The following is a 26,591-nucleotide window of genomic DNA, read 5'->3' on the forward strand; positions in this document are numbered from 1 at the left end:
GATCCTCTGGAGAGAAGACGTCTCACTCTGCTGTTCAGAGGTGTTACAGACGGATCACTTCTCTTCTTCTACTGTTTAATAGATGACGAGCCTTAACTTCCTGTGATTGGTCTGAAAGTCGGAACCATCCAAAAAACATATCACACTGCAACCAAACCAAACCATGGTTCAGTTTGATCCTGACTGAGACCACCTCCTTTGGTCCTTTGGTTCAGACCGGATCAGAGGAACCTTTCACACCTGCTGTTCTGGTTCAGACCAGACCACCAGGTGTGAAAGGTTCCTCAGTCTCTGAGACTCTGATCAGGATCAGAGACAAACACCATGAGCCCACCACACTGGCCTCAGATCTGCAGTCTGTGTCTTTATATGCACTGTACTTGGAGAGAAGATGGTGATGTGGGTTCAGAGGAGGTCTTCTGTCCTTTTCCCGCCTCCTCCTCCTCCGCCGCCGTCAGTTTCGGTTTCAGGCGTCGGAGTCGTCGCTGCTGTCGCGGCTGATCTCGATCTGCAGCGACGGCAGGTTGTCCAGTCGGCTCTTCTTCATCTTGTGGGACAGACGCTCCTGTTTCTGTTTGATCATGGCGCCCCACATCCTCTGGCAGCGTCGAGTCGTCTTCCTCCTCCTCCTCCTCTTCTCCCTCTTCACCCTCTCCGTCGCCTCGTCTCCTCCTGCTGCTGTCGACGCCGCCGCCATCACCAACCCGCCCTGACGAGGAGGAGGAGGAGAACAGGCCCGACGAGCTGCTGCTCGGTCTGCGGTCGTGACGTCCGGTGCTGCTGTCGGCGTCGCTGGAGCCGAGTCTGCTCCACAGGCCGCCTGCAGACAAGATGAAGGGGAAAAAAACGACCTTCTGTAACGACGCCGCTGCACAGAGAACAGGAAGAAACACGGTGGAGACACGAGGAACAAACTGTACCTGTCTTTCTGTCTTTGGATGAGTTGGAGTAGAGGCCTCTGTCCTGACTGGCCACGCCCAGTCTGCGATGCACGTCTCTGATTGGTTCCCTGGTGGGGGGAGTCTCTCTGGGGGAGATGGGGGAGGGGGAGCGCTGTCTGTCTGGGGAGTAACGTCTCTTCCCCAGCCTCTGTCGTACATCTACAACCACAGAGAGTCCTGTCAGTCCGGTCTCAGGCACAGCAGCAGGTCAAACAACCACATTAACTACAGACCTGTTTTCCCGCCGCTGGCCACCGGGGGGGCGATCTGTGCTGAGACAGTCCCTGTCTTTTCTCCTCCAGCAGCTGCCGGACGTCTGTCACTTTGGGGGGCGACGAGGATTTGGTCCTGCTCTGTGACCCGGACCCACCGATCCGGTTCCTGCACACAGGAAGAAGAACACAGTAAACATGTTGGCTTTATACTCTGGACCGAAACAGGTGAGGACAGGTGAGACTGGAATGGCGGCTCTGACCGGATGCTCTTCAGGTGAGTCTCCAGCTCGTCGGCGTACATCGTCATCTTCTTGCTCTTCTTTGGCGATGGCGTGGAGATCATCTTCAGCTCCAGGTCGTAGTCCATCTCGTCCGACTCCGACCAAGGGGACGGAGAGCGCCTCCGCCCGGCCTGCGAAGCCCCGCCCCCAGCGACCGCGAGCCGCCGCCCCTTTCGCCTCGCTCCCTGTACTCCACCACCCTGTCGTCAGAGTCCATGTCCTCGTCGCCGTCCTCCTCCTCTTCCTCCTCCTCCTCCTCCTTGATGGGTTCCTCGGGCAGGTTGACCAGGTCAGCTGAGGGGGGAGAAGAGGACGCAGTGATGTCAGGTGGCGTTCAGGTGACATGGGTGGAGCTGCAACTGACTTGATGCGTCAGTCAGAACTCACAACATGTCCGCTGAGGAGTTGAACAGGCTCGTGACTGACAGTGTCAGCAGCCCGGCAGGAGAGACTCGGATTTATAACTGAACTGTGACCAAGACGCCAACTTTATGTCTGACGTGTTTCCACTGTTTACATGTTGTAGCAGTGGGAAAGTTATTGCTGCTGCTGCAGTTACACAGGAACATTGTCTGCGCTAAACACTGTAAATATTCACTGTATTTTATTAAGGTTTGATCGGATTGATAACCTGACTCGCTGCCTTTATGAGGCCACAGATCTCTGTGGTTTTACTTCCTGTTAGCTGAACAGAGTCTTAGTTTCAGAGGATTGTTGTTGGGTCCATTAATAACCATTAATCGATAATTCATCGTTAATTTCTTCCTGCGCCCATCCTTAGTTTTTACCTGAGTGTCGGTGTGTGTACGGAGGTGTGTGTCCCATGCTGTCTCCCGATCAGAGGCTTCTTGCTCTTGATGACGTCTCTCTGGATCCTCCGGTTGTGATACCTCCTCTTCCTGCACAAACACAGGAAACAGACTGATGACGTGTCGCGCGACGACTCTCTGAGGTGTACCTAATATTCTGAACACCAGAAGCTCCTCTGACTTCCTGTTGTCAGATCACAGAGGTGTGTGTCTCACCAGGAGTTGCTCAGGATTCCCTTCATGCCTCCGTAGTTTGGGTTTCCGTACTTCATGTAGTATCTGCTGCGACGAGCGGCGCCCGGCTCCTTCCTGTCGTCTGGAGACGCAGAGAAGAAACGTGAAAATCAATATGCAGAGAGTAATGATATAAACCTGTGTGTGTGTGTGTGTGTGTGTGTGACCTTGCGTGGCGAAGCGTAGCATCAGTTTGTTTCCTTTGAAGGGTTTGATCGCCGGCCGCAGGTCGTTCCTCAGCAGAGACTCTCTCTCCGCCCGCGACAGGTCGTTCACCTGAGACAAACACACGGCCGTTCGAGTCATCGATCGGTGATTGGATCTGATCAATAAACCTGATCGGTTATTGGAGGAAACTCTACCTGACCGCCCTCCGCCTTCCTCTTCTGCTCCGCCTCTCCGTCGCTGTCTTTCCCCTCGATCTCCTCGCCGCTCTTCTTCACGGCCTCCTCCTCATCCTCGTCCACCTCGCCCTCCTCCTCCTCCTCGTCATCTGACCCCTGACCCCGCCGACCTGCGAGGAGTAAAACGCCGCGTCAGTGTTTCCCTCCTTTAGAGACCCGGCTGACAGCGTCTGTGTGCAGACTGACCTTTGCTCTGCTCGGCCGGCTGGTCGGCGCTCTCCGTCTCCGCGGTAACAGCGTCCGGGTCGGGCATCCGGCTGGTGTTGATGAGGGCTCGGATGGACGTGTTGTCGTCCAGCCACACCACGTTACCTAGGAAACGATCAGGTGGTCAGACACACAGGAGCCGACCCGTCTGGTCCAGGTCTGGTTCTGATCGGACTCAGGTCTGTTTTTACAGATTTAACAAACCACCATCTGAGAAAGTACCGGCTGATCACTCACAGGACGTGTCGTCGATCCACTCGATGTGAGCCGGAGGATACTCCTTGAAATACCCGAAGACGTCCTGCGTGCTCATGTCGTCTACGCCCGTCACGTGGATCGCCTCCAGCCGCAGTCTGGGGATGGCTGAGCACCACAGAAGAAGAAGAAGAAACAAACACAACAGGATTTCTGATTGGACGTCGTCACATAGATAAATGAAACAAACAGAAACGTTGTGTCTTCTTCTTCTGTGGTGTTCTTTAATGGAGAATCAGCTCCACCCGCTGTTTCTCAGCTCATATTCACAGAGCAGAGGAGGAGGGTGGTGTGGTTAAAACCTGAACCAGGTGTGGATGGGAACCCGTCATGTGCAGGTCAGGTGGAGGCTCCTCCTCTTACCTTTCTTCATGGTGTCTTTGTCCAGAAAGACGTTCCTCTGCCCGACGCTCTCCTCCCCGTGGAAATGGAAACGTCTCGCTCGCTTCTCTTTTCTCTCAATCGCCTCCTGATCAAAAACAAACACACACCGTTAACACACTGCAGCATCACGAGTGTTTGTGTTCTCAGTGCAGCAGGTCAGGGGTCAGGTTTTTTTCTGGTGGTGATATATAGAGATGTTTCTGGTTCAAATGGATGACCGGGGTTTGTCGGAGCAGGCTCGTACCTTTGAGTTGACATCGATCCCGGTGATGAAGGCTCCAGCTTTGTTCTCATACCTCCGACTCGTGTCCTGCAAAACAAAATCAGACACTTCACAGTGACTGTCCAGAGTCAGACACAGAGAGACGATAAGACCCAGTCTGTGAAGGCTGGATGAGTTTAAACATGAAAACAAACAAACATTTTAAAAGCTTGTTTACAAATAAAACTGTTTGTTCTTCAGTTGGACGTGAACAGTCCACAGCAGCAGAGAAACTTTAACTGACCTCTCCTTCAAATACATTGAACCCTGCAGCAAACTGACCGTATGTGAACAGAGAAACAGGGTTCATTACAAGCTCCTCTAATCGCATCATACTGTCTGATATTTACACAACACACAAATGTATTCAGCAACAGCTGGAGCCAAATTAAAACGCTCATTAAAAACTTAATGATTAATGTTCGGCCTCTCCATGTTGGATCCCTGGGTTCTTAGTTTCACTGCCTGTCAACACGGAGGAGCAACAGAAGAACCACGGCTCAAAAATACAAACACAACTGAAGTTGGTGATTGTGAATCCGCCGAATTGATCGGTGAATGTGAATGCATCAGAATCGGTTAACGTTTTCAGTCATGTCGGACCGGCTGTGTTATTTCACCGGTGAAAAACGTTAAATGTCCAGTTTTGTTGACGGAGTTTCGGTGGTGCGGTCGCTCCACACAAACACGGCACGTGAGGAGTCAACTAGCAACAAGTGACTGGAATAAACGATCAACCCGGAGCTGCTCAACTCACACCGAATAAAACTAGTCCGAGTTAACGGCAGCTAACCGTTAACCGTTACAGCCCCGGCTCTCACACCCACTCCCCAGACACAGAGCCGGGAGTCCAGGTTATCGCACGCCGGCTCCTCCAGCGGATCCGCCGGCCGCAGGAGACGCCAGTCCCCGGGTCTGGCAGGGCCTAGTCCGGGTACTTACCGGCAGCAGCTCCTTCAGAGAGCGGTTAACGGAGATGTCCTCGGCCTCCAGCTCTCCCTCCTCCACCTCCATCGGTTCGGCTTCGCGGGCATCTCTGTCCGACTCAGAGTCCGAGTCCGAGTCCGAGCGGTCCGAGCCGCTGTCTGATTTCACCGACACCCGTAAGCTGCGCACGGCCGCCATGGCGCTACCTGCGAACAACAGCTGCTGCTTTAACCCGGCAACGGTTCTCTGGCCTCCGCCTCTTCTTCTGCGCCGCTGCGGAGCTGTGAACCGGAGCATCAGCGCCCCCCAGCGGTGGAGGAGGAACTCACACCCTTCGGTTCAGGAAACGCCCTCCAGCCTAAACGACCATACGGGTCGCTTGTTCCTGCCCCTCATACGACCTTCAAGAGCGTAACAGCGACGGACGTACAGGAGCTTCAGCCTCTGCTCGGTTAGGTTTAGGAAAAAGATGGTGGTTAAAAAAATAAAAGAACTCAATGACTCACAGTGAGAGTTATACCATTATTATTATTAACTATGCTGTACTGTAAAAACACCATTTTACTGCTGTAGGTGTTTTTCCCCCAACTTTTTAACATTTGACTGCAACTATTGATTATTACCGTATGAACTGATAACCTGATTGCTGATCAGTCCATTCATCAATTGTTTGGTTTGTAAAAACAAAAAAAAAGTAGTGAGAAATGTCCTCACTCAGAGCTCAAACTGAAACCTTGTGAATCTTTATTACTTTTATTATTTGAATTTGTTAAAAATGAATTGAGATCATAAAAACTAATTTAAAAAGCTGTATTTGTATTTTTTACATGAAAAATTTACTAATTGTTTCTACTTGTATAAACTGTTGAGAAGATTCATTTGAAACAAAGTCTTTTATTTTTTCATCTTTTCATTTATTTCTAATGAAAAAACAAGAGTTTCTCTCAGTGAGAATAGAAAGTGTCATAACAAGAAGTTCAAATCTGTGTTTAAGTCCAGTAGCTGAGTAAATGTACTTCGTTACATTCCACCTCTGGCGCCTCCTGATGAATCATTCTTTGTGTTTTTCTGATCACTCTTCAGTTTTATGCAGCATGTCTGTCCCTCTGTTCAGCTCATATTTCAAATGAGGAAGTGACTTTCACTTTCTCTGCTGATCGTGGCGCAGCGTCTTTCCTCCATCTAAAGGTAATGTAAGCGACATGTGTCAGTGTTTTCCTGTTGAATGAGTCTTGCTCATGTTGTTAGTGGCGGCTGCTGTCAGCTGCTTCCACTGGAAACAGCAGAAATCTGCCGCTCGCTTCTTCAACTCACTCACAACTAACGGCTGCGTCTTTAACCCATATGTGGAGATGTGGAGTTGAAGCGGTGGAATCAGAGTAGAAGCAGAGTCAGTTGATGTCAGTAGTTGAACACTGAGTCGTTATTACTGTGTAGCTCCACTTACTGATGACTGAAGGCAGCTTTTCCCGCCTCAATCAGCCTGTGGAGGAGGCGGAGAGGAGCCGCTGCTCTCCCGCTGTCTGAGCCACTAAAGTCGGTGTGAGCTCGGCCGGACAGCCGCTGGAGAACAGCTCTGACTTTCTGTGTGATTAGATGGACTCTACAGGACTGATGTGGACTCAGTGTGGCAGTCAGAGGGGCTGAGGACCTTCACACTGTTGTTGTTCTTCCACAAATCATTCTGACACTAACCTGTCTCAGTCTCTGTACTTTACTCGAGGATTTTCATTTCCTGCTTCTACTAATGTGATAATAATGAGTCATTCTGCAGGAGACACTTTGGCGCCATCTAGTGGACTGACAGCATATTCAATCTTGGATGTGAATGGAGCAGCATGAATCAGAGTGAGGACAGAGAGGAGGGAGTCCCTCCCTCTAAAACCACTCTGTGTGGGGAACATGAGAGCCAGACCAAAGCTCAGAGGTGAGATGAGGATCTCAAACTGTCCATGACTCTTCTCCATGTCAGAGCTCAGCACTCACATCACTGCACCATCATTATTCACACTCACTGCTCTGTGTGTGTTGTGTTCAAGCCCAGAGCAGCAGCACTCACCACACTCTGCTGGACCTGGACCTGGACCTGGACCTGGACCCAGCTGTGTGTCCATGAAGAGCAACAAGTCAATGGATCGTCCTGTTGAACTCAGAAAGTCTGTTGATGGAAGGTGAGAATTTCAAACTGACAGAAAGACATTTCACAGTAAAAGTTAGTTTTTGTGTTTGAACATATTTTCCATCAGTTTTTATCCAACATGCAGATTCATCAGTTCTGTTTTAGTTTCAGGATCCAGCAGCAGAGACCAGACTCTCCTGAACCCAGCTGTCTGTCTTTAAAGAGCGATGACTCAAAGGGCTGGGACATTGACTTTAAAGGGCGACGTCCATCAGCTGATCAGATGTAAGCTGTAACTGACAGTGAGACTCAGGTTATTCTAGAAAAGAACTAGTTTGTACGACGTGTTGTTGGACCACGTCTGAAATCAAAGTGTTTCTATCTGTTGTGAACGTCCACACTGGAAGGTGGAGGTAAAACTCCGGCCGTCATAGAGAGGGGGGAGACGTGATGTGGTTTAAATATGGACATAACTCCTCCCATGTTCAGACAGTCTCTCCTGGAAGACATTCATAGTGTCCACCTCAGTCGTTGACATGAAAAGAGACAGAAACAGTTTGTGTGAAGAATGAAAAAAGAGCTGAGAGAGAAGTTGAAACCCCGCCTACTTTCTGACCTCCACACAGCTGACCAATCACTGAGGGAGGTGGGTGTTTCAGACGCTGTTCCACCATCTGACAAACACCTCTGATGGAGTAAACTGATCCCTTACAATGCTCCTGATTCATGTTTCAACTTTACTCAGTGAAACTTTACTGCTTCATTGTCATTGTTCATACTGGGAGCTGCCCAGTACAACCAGTCTGATACAAGCAGACACTGAGCAGCTCCACTGGAGCAGCTGGAGGTTGTAGGTGCCTTGCTTCAGGGCACTTCAGCAGTGTTGAGTGAGGGAGGGAGAGCTATATGGAGGGTTGGTGAGAGCTGTTGGGACTAAACCAAAGTGAGTGGTGAAGCCAAACACTGAGCTGAAAGCTACAAACAGCTGCAGACTGAGCTGTTGATTCTCAGTGGGATCAGCAGGACTAGTAAACCTTTACCACTACAGGGAGTCGTCTGATTCACTCTTCACATCCAAATATGACTTGATGGACCTTTAGCTTGTGTCTGTCTCTGTGTGGACAGACATAATGTGAGCTAATTCTTCATGATTCCTCCACAGAGTGGACCAGGAGAGCTCAGAGGTTCCCAGTGGTCAGTCTGCCCAGCAGCATCAAACACACCTGGACTCCATATTTATGGTCTGTACATGGACAACAACTACTTTTACATCTGTTGTGTTGACAATAATCTCCATGCTGCACTTTTTAGACCAGTGGATTGTCAGTGTGTCCAACATGGATCTGATGTTTGGCTCCATGATTTTAGTTTGATGGAGTCATTCATATAGTTTTCTGTTCCAGCTGCTGGAGGAGAACATCGTCACTTTTGTGAAGAAGGAGCTGAAGAAGATCCAGAAGGGTCTGAGTCCAGATTACCCAGAATGCTTAGAGAGTCAGAGGGAGGATGAGGAGGTGTTGGACGGTGAGGATGAAGAGCAGAGGAGCAGCAGAGAGGAGTTTCTGAAGATCACACTGAACTTCCTGAGGAGAATGAAGCAGGAGGAGCTGGCTGACTGTCTGCAGAGCAGTAAGAGGATTTCTCTACAGATTTAACATGATGGAGAAATGAGACGTTTACTGACGTCTCAACACATGGAGGGAAATATGTTCATATATGCATTCTTTAGGAGGATTAAACTGTCAGATATACTTTATAAATCACTTACTGATGTTGTTTCTTTGTTCATTCAGGACATGTTGCTGCAGTTTGTCGACGTAAACTTAAATCTAACCTGAAGAAGAAGTTCCAGTGTTTGTTTGAGGGGATCTCTAAAGCAGGAAACCCAACCCTTCTGAATCAGATCTACACAGAGCTCTACATCACAGAGGGAGGGACTGGAGAGGTCAATGATGAACACGAGGTCAGACAGATTGAAACAGCATCCAGGAAACCAGACAGACCAGAAACAACCATCAGACAAGAAGACATCTTTAAAGCCTCACCTGGAAGAGATGAACCAATCAGAACAGTGATGACAAAGGGAGTGGCTGGCATTGGGAAAACAGTCTTAACACAGAAGTTGACTCTGGACTGGGCTGAAGACAAAGACAACCAGGACATACACTTCACATTTCCATTCACTTTCAGAGAGCTGAATGTGCTGAAAGAGAAAAAGTTGAGCTTGGTGGAACTTGTTCATCACTTCTTTACTGAAACCAAAGAAGCAGGAATCTGCAGGTTTGAAGAGTTCCAGGTTGTGTTCATCTTTGACGGTCTGGATGAGTGTCGACTTCCTCTGGACTTCCACAACACTGAGATCCTGACTGATGTTACAGAGTCCACCTCAGTGGACGTGCTGCTGACAAACCTCATCAGGGGGAAACTGCTTCCCTCTGCTCGCCTCTGGATAACCACACGACCTGCAGCAGCCAATCAGATCCCTCCTGAGTGTGTTGACATGGTGACAGAGGTCAGAGGGTTCACTGACCCTCAGAAGGAGGACTACTTCAGGAAGAGGTTCAGAGATGAGGAGCAGGCCAGCAGGATCATCTCCCACATCAAGACCTCACGAAGCCTCCACATCATGTGCCACATCCCAGTCTTCTGCTGGATCACTGCTACAGTTCTGGAGGATGTGTTGAAAACCAGAGAGGGAGGAGAGCTGCCCAAGACCCTGACTGAGATGTACATCCACTTCCTGGTGGTTCAGTCCAAACTGAAGACCATCAAGTATGATGGAGGATCTGGGACAGATCCACACTGGAGTCCAGAGAGCAGGAAGATGATTGAGTCTCTGGGAAAACTGGCTTTTGAGCAGCTGCAGAAAGGAAACCTGATCTTCTATGAATCAGACCTGACAGAGTGTGGCATCGATATCACAGCAGCCTCAGTGTACTCAGGAGTGTTCACACAGATCTTTAAAGAGGAGAGAGGACTGTACCAGGACAAGGTGTTCTGCTTCGTCCATCTGAGTGTTCAGGAGTTTCTGGCTGCTCTTCATGTCCATCTGACCTTCATCAAGTCTGGAGTCAATCTGCTGTCAGAAGAACAAACAACCTCCCTGTGGTCTAAACTGTTTAGAAACAAATCAACACTTTTCTACCAGAGTGCTGTGGACAAGGCCTTACAGAGTCCAAATGGACACCTGGACCTGTTCCTCCGCTTCCTCCTGGGTCTTTCACTACAGACCAATCAGACTCTCCTACGAGGTCTGCTGACACAGACAGGAAGTGGCTCAGGGACCAGTCAGGAAACAGTCCAGTACATCAAGAAGAAGATTGAAGAGACTCCCTCTGCAGAGAAAAGCATCAACCTGTTCCACTGTCTGAATGAACTGAATGATCGTTCTCTAGTGGAGGAGATCCAACAGTCCCTGAGTTCAGGACGTCTCTCCACAGATAAACTGTCTCCTGCTCAATGGTCAGCTCTGGTCTTCATCTTACTGTCATCAGAAAAAGATCTGGACGTGTTTGACCTGAAGAAATACTCTGCTTCAGAGGAGGCTCTTCTGAGGCTGCTGCCAGTGGTCAAAGCCTCTAACAAAGCTCTGTAAGTACAAACAGAACATGTAGAGTTAGATTTATTATCAGAATTTAAAGACACTGCTGTCTTTTCAACAGGAGAGAAATTCATTTCCTTTCTTCTTTAATTCCTTATCATCATCTCTTCAGACTGAGTGACTGTAACCTCTCAGAGAGAAGCTGTGAAGCTCTGTCATCAGTTCTCAGCTCCCAGTCCTCTAGTCTGAGAGATCTGGACCTGAGTAACAACAACCTGCAGGATTCAGGAGTGAAGATGTTGTCTGTTGGACTGGAGAGTCCACACTGTTCACTGGAGACTCTCAGGTCAGGATGTTTACAGTATATTTCTAAATTTGTCTCAGTATATTTTATCTTTGCCTTGTTACCATGTTGCCTTTACCTCTTGCAGCCTGTCAGGCTGTCTGATCTCAGAGGAAGGCTGTTCTTCTCTGGTCTCAGCTCTGAGATCCAACCCCTCCCATCTGAGAGAGCTGGACCTGAGCTACAATCATCCAGGAGACTCAGGAGTGAAGCTGCTGTCTGCTGGACTGGAGGATCCAGACTGGAGACTGGACACTCTCAGGTATGGAGAGGCCTGCTGCAGCCACAGACAATGTCTGATAGAGGATGAAGAGCTGGAAACATTTTCTCTGTCACAGCTGATGACAGATCTCTACACAAGAGCTTTGACTTCAACAACAACAGAGGAGTTTTCTCCTCATTATGACTTCAGTCTCTCATTATGACTCACTGTGTCATATTGAGGAGAAAAGATGTCACAGTGATGAAATCAGCTGTTGTCAGCTGTATTCTGTGACCTGAGCAGGAGTTTCAGCTTTATTACCACTACAGATGTTTTTAATCAGACTTTATTTCCTGCTGTATCAGCACAAAGCAGCTTGGAATCATTTCAGCTGCAGCTAGTTTAACTGCTCCTGAACCAGTGACTGAGTGATTTCACCACAACAATCCTAAAGACTTTAGAGACCTGAGGCCTGAACTATGAAGAGAGTTGAACCTCCTCTGGTTTAACTAAGGTTATCAAGGAAAGTCAGGGTTGACAAACCTGTACATATAGAGCAGGTCTAGACCGCCCTCTTTATCTTATAAAATTTACAGAGAAAAACCCAACAGATCCACCATGAGCAGCACTAGGCGACTGTGGCAGAAACCTCGAGCAGAACCGAGTCAGGGTGGGCGGCCATCTGCCTCGACCAGTTGGGTTTAGACAGAGAGAGAGAAAGACAACACTGCAGATACACAGACTAAGTCAAAATTTAAATAACAATAATAATAATAATAATAATAATAATAATAATAATAATAGTAATAGTAATAATAATAATAATAATAATAATTATTATTATTACAGCTAAAGGAATAATAATGGCAAACAGTGAAACATTAATAGCACTAACTCTATCAATAACACTAATAAATGTTTAATTATTGTTGCATCATGGGTTGAGCTGCATCATGGGAGCAGCAGGAGACTCTCCAGCTCTGGAGGCAGAACCCTGCAGTGAGAGACAGTAGAAGAGAGAGAGAGAGAGAAGCACAGCCTGGGCAGTAATGTGCTTGAGGGAAGAAACACACAGTTAAAGTGATGCAGTGATATTAAGACAGTTAATAATAATCTCGTCGGCAGGACATCATGGACAACATTTAATTATTAATCTTAACTGATGCATTGAGACTGACCCAACCCGCTGAGGGAAAAATGGTATCCTGAAATAGGAACCAGAATAATGTGCTAGTTAAAAGTTAAGGCAAAAAGATGAGTTTTTAGTTTGGATTTAAAGGCCTCAACTGAGTCAGCCTGTCTAATATCAGTAGGGAGGTTGTTCCAGAGGAAGGGGGCCCGATAGGAGAAGGTCCTGCAGCCTGCTGACTTCTTTTTGACTCTGGGGACAGACAGCAGCCCTGCACTCTGAGAACGCAGAGCACGGGAGGGAATATAAGGGTTAAGAAGTTCAGACAGGTATGAGGGGGCTAACCCATTTAGAATTTTATAAGTCATTAGGAATTTTAAGAAGCAGGAAGTTTCGGGACATCCAGCATTTAACAGAAGACAAGCAGATCTCTAGTTCCCTAATCTGAGAGGCATTGTCAGCCTTTATAGGCACATACAGCTGACAGCTAGGAGCCTGCTGCTTTTCAGTGAGTTTAGCTACAGTGTCAGAAAGAAATCTAGGATTATGTTTATTGCTATTGATTAAATTTGAAAAATATGCTGCTCTGGCAGTAGACAGTGCACGCTTATATTCCAGAACACCCTGGTGCCACTGGAGATACAGAGCTTCTGATTTGGATTTGCGCCATTTGCGCTCTAATTTCCGACAGGCCTGCTTCAGAGCACGTGTGTCGTCTGTGAACCAGGGAGTGGACCTCTTTGGCTGTTTAATTTTAGTGGTGAGAGGTGCAACTGAATCAAGGAGACTAGACAAGGTTGTATTTAAATCCCTGGTACAGTTTTCAACAGAACCAATTGCTGTCGTAAAAGGGGCCAGGACCTCTGGTAGTTGCTCACTAAGAACAGTTAAAGTTGCGGGACCTATGTGTCTGGTGGAAGATATATTAGAGACAATTTTAGGGGGACAGACTAGAGTTGCATCAAATTTGATAAGAAAATGATCAGAGATAACCGATGTGACAGGAGAGATGGTCAGATTAGACACCTCTATCCCACAGGAGAGAATCAGGTCTAGAGTGTTACCACCACAGTGAGTAGGTTCATGTACAGACTGTGTGAACCCGAAAGTATCAATAAGTGCCAAAAAAGCTATATTTAAAGGATCAGAGGCCTTATTTAGGTGAATGTTAAAGTCATCCATAATTAGGATATCATCACTATATGTGACAAGACAGGAGTGGTGTTTTGTACATGGTGGTTTAGAAACTTAGGAAACTTGTGAATAGTACTGCGGGGAATGGAGACAGTCTCAATGCAGTAGATCAGGCTATCAGTCTGAGCATCTAAAGTCTGCAAATTATCCTGGTTAGATTCATCATCTAAGCTAGTGGACTCCAAAACCGCACCACCTAAAGACCTAGCAGGTTCTCTACTCACCTGCGACCTGCCGATCACTAGTGTCTTACTGTCAAACCCGACGTAAACACCTGTCTATATTCCTAGATAAAATAGCAGCGCCTGCTCCAGTAGGATGCAGACCATCTGCCTTCAGCAGGTCAGGACGGCCCCAGAAAGAAGGCCAGTTATCCACAAAACTATATCCCTGCTCACTACAGTGACGAGCCAGCCAGCGGTTCAGAGACGTTAATCTACTGTACACCTCATCATTACCCCGCATGGGTAAAAGACCAGAGACAACTAATCGATGCCGACACATCTTTCTGGCAAACTCAAACGTCCTAGCTAAACTAGCTTTGGTGACCTCAGACTGCTTCATTCTAATGTTATTGGTGCCGACATGAATGACAATGTTGCTATAACTAGGTGTGGAGTGTGCCTGAGCCCCCTGTTTCTCCCTGTGTGAACTCCACTCACTGCTGACGAGGCTAAGCTAGCATTAGCCTGTGGCTAACGCTATCTGGAGGTAATGCTAGGAGGAAGGAGCTGCTCTAGTTGACGGACACGTCTCTCTAGCAGAGACACCCTGTCTTCAAGAGCAGAACAGCTAACACAAGCCATGGTAGTAGTTACTTTAAGCTAGGTTAGCTGTAGGAGTGAGAAGGTGAGGCTACAATTTAAATTAGGCTAATGAGGCTACAAACGGCTAAGCTAAACTAAACTAATAACAAACAGGCTAAAGTCAGAGGAAATATCAATACACAGGTAGAGATCAAAAAATAAAAGAGAACAGTTGAAAGCAGCAGCAGATGATGTGGAACAGAAGACTATAGGAGAGAAAGTGAAGAGAGCAGCGAGAGTCGGTCTCTCAGAATCACGGTGAACGGTTCAGGTACCGTCACAGCGTCATCTGTGTTAAACGGTACGACGGTGGTTCAGATGTGGTTGAGTCGGTGTTAATCAGAGTTAGTGCGTGTTCATTAAAGGGGCGTGCACCGTATCTCTCAGATGAAGAGCGCACGTTAATTCAGTGGGTTTAGAGGAATTTAAAGAGACTCTAACGACACAATGTAAAACCACCAGTATCACAGAGTTAACCTCCAACACAAACTGCCCGAAGCAGTTTAGAGACGCAGCGTAAATCACCATGGCAACAGAGCTCAGGTAAAACCTGTCCACCTTTGTCAGTACAGGTGAATCAGGAAGTTCCACCTGAAGTTCCTCTGATCAGACAGTTCCCTCACTTCGTAGTTCAGGCCTCTGTTCAGTGTCCACACACTGATAATAACAGAGCAACAATAATAATCCAAATATCTGAGATGATGAAGTCTTTCCTCCATGTCTCCTCCCTGCTCTGACTCCAGCTCCTTTGTTTCTGTGCTGAATGTACATCCATACATACAAGCCTCCATCTGAACAGAACCATCAAACAGTCTGTGTATGAGAGCCATGTAATGTCCATGTTGTCCTGCTGAAAGAGAATGTGCTGGTCTGACCCCCCTCCTCCTTTCAGGGTGGAGCCTGGTGGAGTCCGATGGTTGACACCAGGTCCATGGAGGTGTAAGTGTGTTTTTCATTTGATTGATGAAAACAAAGCAGCTTCAAACTGTCAATCAATGATCAGATGATCGATCAATAACTGCAGCTGTGTCTTGTTCTCTCCATCAGATTCCTGTCAACTCACAATCGACACAAACACAGTGAACAGATTCCTCAAACTGTCTGACAACAACAGGAAGGTGACACATGTGAAGGAGGATCAGTCATATCCTCATCATCCAGACAGATTTGATCAGAGTCCTCAGCTGCTGTGTAGAACTGGTCTGACTGGTCGCTGTTACTGGGAGGTCGAGTGGAGAGGAGTGGTTTATATCTCAGTGAGTTACAGAGGAATCAGAAGGAAAGGAGTCAGAGACTGTTGGTTTGGATGGAACGATCAGTCCTGGAGTCTGGACTGTTCTGATGATGGTCGTTACTCTGTCTGGCACAATAACATAAAGACACCTATCTCCTCCTCCTCCTCCTCCTCCTCCTCCTCCTCTGTCTCTAACAGAGTAGCAGTGTATGTGGACTGTCCTGCTGGCTCTCTGTCCTTCTACAGAGTCTCCTCTGACTCTCTGATCCACCTCCACACCTTCAACACCACATTCACTCAACCTCTGTATCCTGGGTTTACAGTCTGGTCTGGTTCCTCAGTGTCTCTGTGTTGAGTGTAGCAGAGAGAGTCTCCTCCTGTTAGAGATCAGTCCAGTCCAGGATCACAGCAGCTGTTTGGTCATGAACCACTTCCTCTGTATAGTGACGGTTCGATGCTTCTTTCAGCAACAATAACTCATGTAACTCATGACTCACAAGATGGCCGACTGGATCAAAGACTCACATGTGACGTCAACAACTCTTGAGATGTTAACAACCCCAGTGTAAACCCCTGGTCTCCCCACCAGTCAGTTAGAACTGAAGAATCTTTCAGATGAGAGGTGGAACGTCTTCAAGAACCTCGAGAACATCCAGTCATATAGAACTGAGAACGTGACACTTACTATTCATGAAATGAAAGATGATGAGATTGACAGGTGCAGCATCAGAAGTAATGTGGATGCTGTAGCTGAGCCTGAAGGCAAAGCTCTCAATGTATAATCTATGTTCCAACCCTCACCTGTGGTCATGAGCTTTAGGTAGTGACCAAAAGAATTAGATCGCAGAGACAAGTGGAAATAAGTTTCCTCCACAGACCCAGAACTCACTGGAGAGATTAAATCCCATCTGACCTGGGACCTCAGGATCCCTCAGGAGGAGCTGGAAAATGTTGCTGGGGAGAGGGAAGTCTGGAATAGTTTGTTTAGCCTGCTGCCACTGTGACCTGACCCCAGATAAGATGGACGGATGGGTTTAGGCAAAACCTAAGAAATTATCTTCATTTTTCGTTTGTTGTCGTGAAATTCTGAGTTTTCTCATTGAAAATGTTTCCAGTGTTTGTTTAAAGAACTCACACACCACAGAAGTCAGTGAAACTCATCCTGCAGAAACTTTATAACATCAGATTTTCATCATGAAATATAAACACACACAGACATCTTTGTTTTAATGCTACATCTTCCCTCTCACCGTCCCCTTTCAAAATAAAACAGTTATTATCTCTGTTCTGCAAAAACTCTAAAGACACAGAAAAAAGAGATTTACACCTGAAATCAGAGCCAGAAGAGGAGGAACAGTTTGTGCTTTCAGTGCAGTAAAGACAGAGTTCAGTTAGTATTCAGTCAGTGCCCTGGTTCAGTCTGTTCACGTGTATATATACTGTATATATGTAGAACATCCACAGAGGAAGATCCACACAGCTTTGTGTTATTTTACTGCTTCATGTCCTGTTCAGCAGTTTCTGTGGGTTTCTGCATCAAACCACCGTTAAAGCAGAACTCTGGTGTTTGGCTGATCTGGGAGGATTTTAACGGATCAGGATCAGTCAGTGACTCGTCTGTTGTGGGTTTGAGTGTCTGAGGATCACTTCACGTCGAATCCGTTCTCCAGTTCAACTTTAATTCATCTCAGATCGATCATTTCATTCCAACATGTCAGATACAGATTTAATGATCAGGTCGATATAAGTCTCTGATCAGACTCTGTATCAGCAGATAATCAATACTGAAAGACTCAGATCACCTTTTTATCCTCAGAGAGTGTTTGTGTGTTTTCAGATTACAGTCCTCCTCCTCCTCCTCCTCCTCCTCCTCCTCCTCCTCCTCCTGGAGGCTGATGTCTGTCTGAACCTCCTTCTTGTTCTTCTTTTGAAACTGCAGAGAAAATAAAGAGATTAAAAACTCAATCAAAGCTCAAACTCCAACAAACAGCAGAAGCTTCTTCTTCAGATTCACATGTTGTCATTGAACTGTCACCTGGTCTGAACCAGTTTCACCTCAGGACGTCAGAGTAGAGAAGGTCACCGTCACATTTATGATCAACAGACTCAGGAAATCTCATTAAAGTCAGGTCAGAATTTGGAGTAAAGACTTTTGACTGCGTCCTTCTGTCTCTTCAGGCGTCACAGAGTCATGATGTTTCAGAGTGAAATAAAGAGCATTCATCAGTCAGCTCATACAAACACCAACATGACAGTGTACGTACCTCCCACTGCTGTCCTCACAGTCTAATGTCCCTGCTGAGCACAGAGACAAGTGTTAGAGTCAGAAAACATCACAGCTGTTCATCAGTCTCTCTGAGAAGCTCACAGCTCTTTAAAGCAGCTCCTGTGTCGGCTCGGCCTCTTCCTGTCTCTGACTCTGTCCATCGTCTGTGTCCAGTTAACGTCCAGTAAAATGGACAGAGGATGTAAAAACTGATCTTTCTAATGTATTCAGTGGAGCTGTAACACAGAGACACACAGCCCAGAGGAGGTGGTGTCCATCCTGCTGACAACACAAACACAAACAGACTTACTGCAGCAGAGTGGCTCAGCTTGTCAAAACGAAACTTGAGGTTGGATCTGGGAGAGTTTTTATTTTTCAGCTCTGAAAGTGAACAGAACAGAAAAACATGTGAGTGTTGGACGAAGAGCTTTGACTGTGGAGTGAAACCTGCAGGAGTCCGACTGTGTTACACTGAATATCTGGACGTTATACTGAACCTGTGGGGCTGCGACAGACCAGGAGCGGACTTGAACTTTGACCCTCCACCGCTGCAGCCTGAGCCAGCTGAAGACAGAGAGAGAGAGAGGGCAGAGGACTGACTTTACCAACTGTCAGTGTGAAATGGATTCACCTCAGCGGCAGAGAGAATAGAGGCTTTTCTCTCTGAGTTCCCCAGTTAATGCTAATTCAAAACTTCCTCCATGTTCAGCGCTGACGGACTCAGATTTTTATTAAGTGTCTGTTGTGAATGAACTCTCTAGATTTTAATGAGAACATCAACACCACCCTCAGGACAAACTGTAACTGTGTGGTCTCACCAGGTGTGTGTCGTCAGCAGGGATGCTGAAGCTGCAGGTGCTGGATGTTGATCTGGAAATCTTACTGCTCTCCTTCCTCATGTGAATCCTGCAGATTAGATCAGCAACATCATCTTTCTGAATGTTTGAATATTTCTATTTTTTGTTAGTTTTTTGTTTGTGCATCGTGAGGGAGGCTGGGGACATGGAGTCTAAGTGGACCATGTCCAAAACCTCCATTGCAGATGCAGCAGGCCTGGAGCTGGGGTCAGAAGGTTGTTGGGGCCTGTTAAGGTGGAAACCTGAGAAGGTCTCCTCGGGTTGAAGATGGGCTTTTCAGGACTGGTTGGTCCAGGTGTCTCCTGAAGAAGTGGACAGGTACTAAGAAGGCAGAAGGGCTGTAAGGAGGTTCTGGTAAACCACTCAACGACTCAGGCCAGCAAAGAGAACCACTGACCAGGACTGGGGAAGGAAGTGGTAGTAGGAGCACTTTGAGGAACTCCTGAACCCAACCAATACGTCCTGCGGGAAGGCAGAGTCTGAAGACTCAAAGGAAGCCCAGCGGCACCAGGTGTCCACAGAGCAACCTGCCCAGTTCCACGCTCACCTGTCCCGTTGTCCTGCCTCTGGAGAGCTGGGATTGGACGGCAGCTCTGACTTCACCTCCAGTGTCGGCTGGCAGCTGTCGAAGCTCCTCTGCTCACTGAGGAGACTAATGGATTCACAGAATAAAGAGAAACGTGTTCAACAGTCACATGTAAAGTGTCAGTGTTGGAGTTCTGACCATGAGCAGCAGCAACAACACAAACACATCTGAACTCAAAGACAAAGTTACCTTCTCTGGTTGTGTTTCTCTGTTTGGCTGTCGACGCTCAGCAGACGAGGGAAAAGTCCTGATCTCCTCTTCACAGGAGATTTCACGATGCACTGACGTCAGACACACAACACACCAGCTGTTAACACACACTGACAACTGCCACCATCACAGTCATGAGGAGGAGCCATGTGATCAGACTATGACAACTTTGACCTCTGCTGACCTCGGCACTGATGTGTGCCAGACCCCCCCCACTCAGACTGGTGGGCAGACCCGCCCCGCCTCGCGACATGGTCTCCATGGAGACGCTGCGTCCTCTCATCGCCCTCTGAGATGGATGAAAAGGTAGAAGTATTAGTAAAAGTCAGAAACTGGAGTTTTCTCTGCTTTACGTTTCATTTAGGAAAAGAAGAAAAAAAACAAACACACACCTTGATGGACTCCAGGAGTCCTCCGTGGGCGTGTCCGTTCTCAGCTCGACCCTCCTCCTCTAGACCTGATGTCAATCCCAGCATGCTCTGGGAGCGTCTCTGCAGTTCATCATGGAGGCTGTCCAGCAGGGCGGCCCGGGTCCGCTCCTGAACAAATACACATTCATTTTGAGAATGATTTATTTGGTAGTTTACAACACTGTAGCTGTGAGTCCTTAGAAAATGATGGGGGATCTAAATCTGAGCCCTGTGGAACACCACCAGAGGAACTGCAGTCTAAGGGCATTTTAGCAATTTCCCTTCACATTTACTAAGAAACAGAGCAGCAGGTAGTTAATGATCAGGATTTCAGTTCAGAGGAAACAAACAGAGACAGAGCAGATGTAGTGACAGTTCAGATCCTTCAGGTGTTTTTACCTCCAGTCGGGCGAAGCGGTCGCTCTTGTAGCAGGCCAGCTCTGCGTTGATGAGCTTAGTGAGAAGAAACTCTCTGAACTCTGGACCCTGAAAATGAAAACCAGCAAACTTAAACTAAGATAAAGAGATAAATAAACAAAAAACCTCCAAAACACCAACAGAGCTCTGTGCCCACCTTCTTAAAGACGGCTGGATTTGGGAGGGGCGGGCCAAACTGAGGCACGTCTTCTCGTGCGGTGACGGACACCTGTCAATCACAGCAGTTTCTACTGTCAAAACATCACAGGTTTTCTCAGTATGTCAGTGAAACATTAGCATTAAAGGTAACGTTGTGTTTGTTGGACATTTAAACACCCCTGTGTTTAACGGTCAGAGGAAACTGGCAGATACATGAACATGACATGAGGACAGTTGTAAAAGTTGTTCTCAGCTGTACCTTGTAGGTGGTGCTGTCAGAGCAGGGCTCCTCCACCTGCACTAGGATGAAGGCGTGGAGGAAGTTGGATGCGATCATGTCGGGGACAAAGGGCGTGGCCTCTTCTTGAAACACCACCGCCACGATGTCATTTCCTATGTGACGTTTCCTCTGAAGCTGAGGAGGAAGAGTTTCCTGAGTCCTGCTCTCACTGTTTAACGTTACTGTTTTATGTAATGTTCAATCCTGTCTTCATCACGTCAAGACACATCCCATTAACATCAGTCATGTCCTCTCACCTCAGCTTATGTCATGTGTGTCACGTCACCTGATCACGTCACGTCTCCTCGTGCTGTGTTATGTTCTGATCTTCGATGTCTTATCAGTTCTGTATGTCACATCGTGTGTTATGGTCCAAACCAGACCACGTCAGGCCCTGATGCTGCTCTTCATGCTGTGTCATGTTGAATCTGACTGTGTCGTCATGTTGTGTTGTACTGACTCATGTTCACCTGCTGAGCATCTCCCTCGGTGAAAGGCAGTTTGGTGGAGACGTGGAACATGATCTCCTGCTGCCTGTGGACGGTGTAGACGGACTGAGACCCCGTCTGACCGTGGGACACATCCAGACCCCCCCGAAACCTGCACACGGGGGACAGACCAGTTAGCAGAAATCCTGCTGTGGATCAGGTTCAGTTCCCACAAAGCAACTTTCAGTCCAAACCATGAACTTCAGACTCGGAGTGGACACCATCTGCCACGACTTAACAGGATAAAGTAAAAGTTGGCTGCATTCCTGATTTATTTTAGTTTCTACTCTGCAGATTGTTGGTTTTGTGTCTGAATCATTCTTTGTTTATAAGAAGAGTTTTCAGCTGAAGGAACAGCAGCTATAAGATCTCCTTCTCTGAAGCTTTACTGTATGAAATCATAATGAAACTGAGGCGTTGAATCATTGAGATTCATTTTATTTAAACAGCTGCACATGAAGTCGACTGAGCTCAAAACAACTTTTTGTCTTTTACTGTGAGACTTTCAGTGGTGGAAGAAGTAATCAGATACTTTACTGAAGTAAAAGTACCACACAGTAACACAGACAAACAGATGGGGGCAGTGATGTTCAGCTATAAAACTGGTTGTTGGACTGGTTGTTCTGATTAAAACCATGAAGCTCTGACAGTGCCGTCCTGTTGTGTGTCTCACCCTTTAAAGTCCTGCAGCTCCACCGTGTCTCCCAGCAGCTGCAGGAACTCCGTGAAGGCCGGCGTCTCCTCGTTGTTCCTGAACAGCTCCTCCTCAGACACCTGACGGACAGGTTCAGGCTCATGTCACACAGTTCTCCTTTATCTCATTAGTTACATCGTTCAGAACAGAGGAGGTGCAGAGTCAGACTGTACCTGTCCAAACCTCTGGTAAATGACTCCGAACTTGAAGGTGTTGTTGACCTCGTGCTCGTCGTAGTTGACGATCAGCTGAGACGCCTGCAGACAGAAGGACAGAGCGCTCTGATCAAATCAGTCCAACCTGACCTCTGCTGTCATTCAGAGGGAAGACGTGAGGTTTCCTCACCTTCGGGTAGAGGACGGGACTGAACCGCAGACCTGCTGCTTCGTCACACAGCAGCTGCAGAAGGAACAACACACACTCATGAACACACCAACAACATGAAGCCTCTCCTTCCTTCAGTCCAGACAGACCGAGTGTGTTCGTACCTTGGCCAGCTCTGGTACGCTGGGGATGTCCGGCAGCTCCGTCAGCGACAGTCTGTGATAGACGCTCTTCACCCGAGACCTGCGGGGACACAGGAGACAAACCTCACTGCAGAGACCTGGACCTGAACCTGAACCCTGCTGGTCACATGTCAGAGAGTCTGAACCCCAAACAGGAGGCTCTTCATGGTCAGAGGAGGAGACGTTCAGGTCTGTGAGTGATCAGCCTTCACACAGTCATCTGCCCGATGTGGATTCATCCAACACCTGCTCCGTTCACCTGAGCCACCTTCTGTTCCTCACTAACTACAGGTTAAAAAATCAGGACCTGTGTGGCCTGGGTCGGCCTCTCCAAAGCTCCTCATAGCTGCCGGACTGACTGCAGGATCACGGCCTGCTGCAGCCCGGATCTACTAATGAGGGTTTGGTGGTCAAACAGCGACACGTCGTCAGAGTCTGCCATCATCCTCTCAGTGAATCACTTCATTTAGTTCTGGCTGTAAAAGCAGCAAAGAAGCAGCAAAAACCACAAAACAAACAAAGACAAACTTGAAGAACTTGTGGTGATAGAGCTCGTCCTGTCTGACTTTATGAATCCTCTCCGTCAGTGAGTCGGCTGGAGCAGGTGGAAACACGTGAGACAATATTCTGTTTCGTTTATTTATTCCCCTGGTCACAGGTGTGTGTTGTGTACCTGACGATAACATGGAGGTGCTCCTGCTCCTTCTCCTCCTCGTGCCTCACAGACAGCAGCAGGTTTCCCACACTGCTGGCTGAACACGAGAAGTTGAGATGCTCCTGACAGACAGAGAGACAGACAGAGAGACAGACAGACAGACAGACAGAGAGACAGACAGACAGACAGACAGACAGAGAGACAGACAGAGAGACAGAGAGACAGAGTCAGCTCGTCCTGACACTCATTAACACCACAGACCATCGTCTCTCAGAAATCATGTGTCTGTGCAGCTGAACTGGAAGCGTCCGTCTGCTGGAGGCAGATGGTCGCCCACCATGAGCCCGGTTCTGTTCGAGGTTTCTACCTGTTCAAAGGAGGTTTTTACTCGTCACTGTGGCCAAGTGCTGCTCATGGGGGAATGTTAGGTCTCTGTAAATAACATTACAAAGAGTCCAGTCCAGATCTGAGACTTTGCTGCTACATGCTATTTCACAAGGACATGTTGTTGATTTATGTGGTGAATGCATCAGTGAACATCACTGCCTCCATCTGTTAGTGTGTCTGTGTTACTGTGTGGTACTTTTACTTCAGTAAAGTATCTGATTACTTCTTCCACCACTGAAAGTCACACAGTAACACAGACACACTAACAGATGGAGGCAGTGGTATTCCAGCAGCTCCTGGTGTTGATGTGCTGTATGGTGGTGTTGGTGGTGGTCTGGTTCTCTGTCCTCCTCACCCTCCTCCTGCTCATTAACAGAGCTTCACTCGTTCAGAAGATGAAACCAGAGATGATGTTTCTTATAAAACGAATCAGCTGCTGTTACAGTTCAGGTTTACAGACACATCTACACTCCCCACAGCTCACCCTGCCCAGGAAGTGCTTCCTGTACGCCCGCGCAGCCTCGTTGATCTCCTCCAGACGGTACCCATAATCCCCTGCAGGTGTGTCCTCCTCCTCTATTCCTTCCAAACCTCCCCCCTCCTCCCCCCGGCTCTCCAGAGAGGTGGGAGGAGGAGGAGGAGGAGGAGGAGGAGAAGCCTCTGGATCCTCGATCCAGTAACCTCCGAACTCAGGCAGGATGACCTGAGGGTACGGCCCCCCCCTCTCCAACACCTGCAACACACACACACACACACACACACACAGGTGGTTGCAGCTGATAGCTCCATAAGCTCTGGGTTTTCCAGGGTGCTGATGCTGAGTCTCACCTCCTCGATCCTCGGGTAAGGAATGTAGTCGTCCTGAAACACAAAGACAGTAGTTACACACAATACATGAACACACACACACACACACACACACACACACACACACACACAGGTGAATAAAGAGATGATGAGGAACACACTGCATGAGTTTTATTGTTGATGCGACACACACATTTAAACATATGAACACTGTCACTTCAACCTGTCGTCATCAGTCAATTGATGACATTAGAGAACTGATGTGTGGTGTTTTGATGGACATGAACAGATGAATGAATGAGGCAGTGGAGGATGGATGGATGTGAGGACAGACGGACAGACGTGCCTTCTGTCTCTGGGGGATCGTCTTCATCTCTGCAGCCTCTGGTACCTGCTGCATCAGCGTCAGGGAGAGAGGACAGAGTTAAGACCGGCTCCGAGCTCCGAGTCTGCTGGTCAGCTTTAAAACAGGTTTTAAACTCAGTGAAGGTTCAGTCAGGAGGAAACAGAGAATCAGTTGGGGACTGTTTTCAGCGGCGGATTAATCCACCTGTTTGTGGCAGCAGGACGGTGTGTGTGGACACGTCACTGCAGCAGTGATGGTTTCTGGAGACAGTGTCAGGAGGTGGAGCAGCAAAGAGACGAGCGACGACTACAGGTGACGCAGCCATGTTGTTTTTAGAGGTTCAACAGCAACAGCAGCTGTTCACTGATATTATTTCATATCAGAATGTTTTACATTTCATTTATCACAGAGAATAAACAGAGTAAATACAGAAACACCCTCTGTACCTTTAAGAGTCGGCTTCAAACTTTCCTCTTTGATAAAGCTTATAGTTAGGGTTGGCTCAGGCTTGAACCATCCCTTAGTTATGCTGCTATAGGCCTAGACTGCTGGGAGATCTCCCATGATGCACTGAGCTTCTCTCTTTCTCTCTCTCTCTCTCTCTCTCTCTCTCTCTCTCTCTCCATCAGTATGGATTCATATCCCATGTTACATGTTACTAACTCAGTATCTCCTCTTTCCTGTAGTATTGTGCTCTCCCGTCTCTCTCTCCTCTTCTGTCTCTTTCTGCAGGTATTTCTGCTTTCTTTTAAAGCTGTTGACATATATTACGTGTAAATGGATTAAAATGTACTTTAAAACATGAGATGTTCGTTTCTTAAAACATCATCTCTATGTTTTTCTGGGAAAATCGATCCAGTCTGGTCAAACATGGAGGTGACCAACGTCGGAAACGAATGCAGCTCTACAGCACAGAGGAATCAGACTGATACAAACACTGTTCTTGTTAGAAGCAGACATTTATCTGCAGGAGGAGAAAATATCAGCAGAGTTAAACAAAGCTGCAGAGCACTGACTTTCTCTACAATTATCAGTAAGCGTCAGTGAATAAACAGCGAGGAAATCGATCAATCTGAGTCTGAGAGGAAGGAAAAATAAACTGCAGCAACATCATGAATCAGCAACGAGCTCAGATCAACCAATTAAACAACACAATAAACAACTGAAGATGATCGAACTGACTGAAATATAAACTCTGAGTTCACACACACTGATGATGTTTGGATCCATATTGTTATTTCCACTCAGTGAACACATTGTTATTGGCGTCGTGTTTCACCAGCATCAGTCCAAACCTCGTTTTCATCAGCCTGAAGCGAAATGAAAACTGGATGAATTCAGCTTCTGTTGTTTGTCGGAGGAGGAGAAACTTCACAGACCATTAAAAAAAACTGTTCACACATATAAAGTGTTAAAGGTAGAAAACACACACACACACACACACACAGCAGCAAACTGTGATGAGTTTCAGTAAATAACAGATGAGCTTCTTACCTCCATCTTGTCCATCAGGTCAAAGAAATGAGCCGACTGCAGACAGAGACAGGTGTGTGTTAGTGTTGTATGTATCTTTCTGAGGTGAAGTTACAGGTGTATACAGGTGATCTAAAAACAGGTGGTTAGTCATTGTAGTTTGAACACTGATCAACACAAACAAACACTCGTTTATTCAACTTTCCCAGGACGTCATCTCCTCTGATCTCCATCACAAACAAACCTGCCTGAGAATCCTCCTGCTTTCAAACCACTGATTCACCAGGTATTGATCCAAGTCACATCCCAAATATATTACAGGGTTTATACTGGTATTTGGTAATATTAGATGTGTGTGTGTGTGTGTTACCTTCATGGTGGGGGGTGCGGTACGTGGTGGGGAGGGGGGGCAGTCCACCACAGGAACATTGGAGATGGTCAGGAGCTCCTGTTTGCTGAGAGAACCAGATCAGAGATCAGACTGAGAGCTCTTTACATTACTGACTGTATACTTAACACTGAACTATATTTATACACTAAAGGCTCTGAACTGGACCTGCCAT

At 47.3% G+C, this 26,591-nt stretch overlaps 2 protein-coding genes and 1 pseudogene across 8 annotated transcripts; 1 reads left to right on the forward strand and 2 right to left on the reverse strand.

Moving 5' to 3' along the window:
- Positions 1-292: 292 nt before the first annotated feature.
- On the reverse strand, positions 293-5,419 carry LOC108891591 (nuclear cap-binding protein subunit 3-like; annotated as a pseudogene).
- Positions 5,420-5,971: 552 nt separating this feature from the next.
- LOC127139650 (NLR family CARD domain-containing protein 3-like) lies at positions 5,972-17,474 on the forward strand. Of its 2 annotated transcripts, XM_051067776.1 has the most exons (11): positions 5,972-6,107; positions 6,694-6,846; positions 6,959-7,090; positions 7,204-7,323; positions 8,201-8,279; positions 8,442-8,667; positions 8,832-10,629; positions 10,752-10,925; positions 11,011-11,184; positions 15,146-15,192; positions 15,301-17,474. In XM_051067776.1, the coding sequence occupies exons 2-11, from the start codon at positions 6,758-6,760 to the stop codon at positions 15,840-15,842; spliced, it is 3,381 nt and encodes a 1,126-aa protein (XP_050923733.1). In that variant the 5' UTR covers positions 5,972-6,107; positions 6,694-6,757; the 3' UTR covers positions 15,843-17,474. The 2 variants fall into 2 exon arrangements, with proteins under 2 accessions (XP_050923733.1, XP_050923734.1); XM_051067777.1 differs by lacking the exon at positions 5,972-6,107 and having other exon boundaries at positions 6,120-6,846.
- Positions 16,635-26,591, reverse strand: LOC108891589 (rap1 GTPase-activating protein 2). Of its 6 annotated transcripts, none has more exons than XM_051067782.1 (21): positions 26,399-26,588; positions 26,050-26,085; positions 23,887-24,603; positions 23,034-23,137; positions 22,343-22,421; positions 22,200-22,253; positions 22,028-22,111; positions 21,834-21,934; positions 21,143-21,272; positions 20,652-20,807; positions 20,391-20,462; positions 20,216-20,302; positions 19,799-19,945; positions 19,591-19,695; positions 19,386-19,477; positions 19,158-19,262; positions 18,572-18,659; positions 18,251-18,317; positions 18,064-18,134; positions 17,752-17,782; positions 16,635-17,420 (listed from the first exon to the last, which is right to left on the reverse strand). In XM_051067782.1, the coding sequence occupies exons 3-20, from the start codon at positions 24,373-24,375 to the stop codon at positions 17,774-17,776; spliced, it is 2,040 nt and encodes a 679-aa protein (XP_050923739.1). In that variant the 5' UTR covers positions 24,376-24,603; positions 26,050-26,085; positions 26,399-26,588; the 3' UTR covers positions 16,635-17,420; positions 17,752-17,773. The 6 variants fall into 6 exon arrangements, 5 of the variants coding, with proteins under 5 accessions (XP_050923739.1, XP_050923737.1, XP_050923738.1 ...); XM_051067780.1 differs by having other exon boundaries at positions 17,752-17,785; positions 26,399-26,587; XR_007809965.1 differs by having other exon boundaries at positions 17,752-18,134; positions 26,399-26,591.

This window comes from Lates calcarifer, unplaced genomic scaffold (assembly GCF_001640805.2).
Source record: "Lates calcarifer isolate ASB-BC8 unplaced genomic scaffold, TLL_Latcal_v3 _unitig_2002_quiver_1275, whole genome shotgun sequence".
Classification (NCBI taxonomy): Eukaryota; Metazoa; Chordata; class Actinopteri; family Centropomidae; genus Lates; species Lates calcarifer.

Bases quoted from the DNA above. Each gene is read 5' to 3' on its own strand.
- LOC127139650 (XM_051067776.1), top strand. From the start codon at position 6,758: ATGAATCAGAGTGAGGACAGAGAGGAGGGAGTCCCTCCCTCTAAAACC. The intron at 7,324-8,200 runs GTAAGCTGTAAC...ATTCCTCCACAG, and splicing joins CGTCCATCAGCTGATCAGAT to AGTGGACCAGGAGAGCTCAG. The intron at 11,185-15,145 runs GTATGGAGAGGC...TCCTCCTTTCAG, and splicing joins TGGAGACTGGACACTCTCAG to GGTGGAGCCTGGTGGAGTCC.
- LOC108891589 (XM_051067778.1), bottom strand. From the start codon at position 24,375: ATGCAGTGTGTTCCTCATCATCTCTTTATTCACCTGTGTGTGTGTGTG. The intron at 21,935-22,027 runs GTACAGTCTGAC...CCTGTCCGTCAG, and splicing joins TTTACCAGAGGTTTGGACAG to GTGTCTGAGGAGGAGCTGTT. The intron at 20,463-20,651 runs GTACAGCTGAGA...TGTGATTGACAG, and splicing joins CTGACAGCACCACCTACAAG to GTGTCCGTCACCGCACGAGA.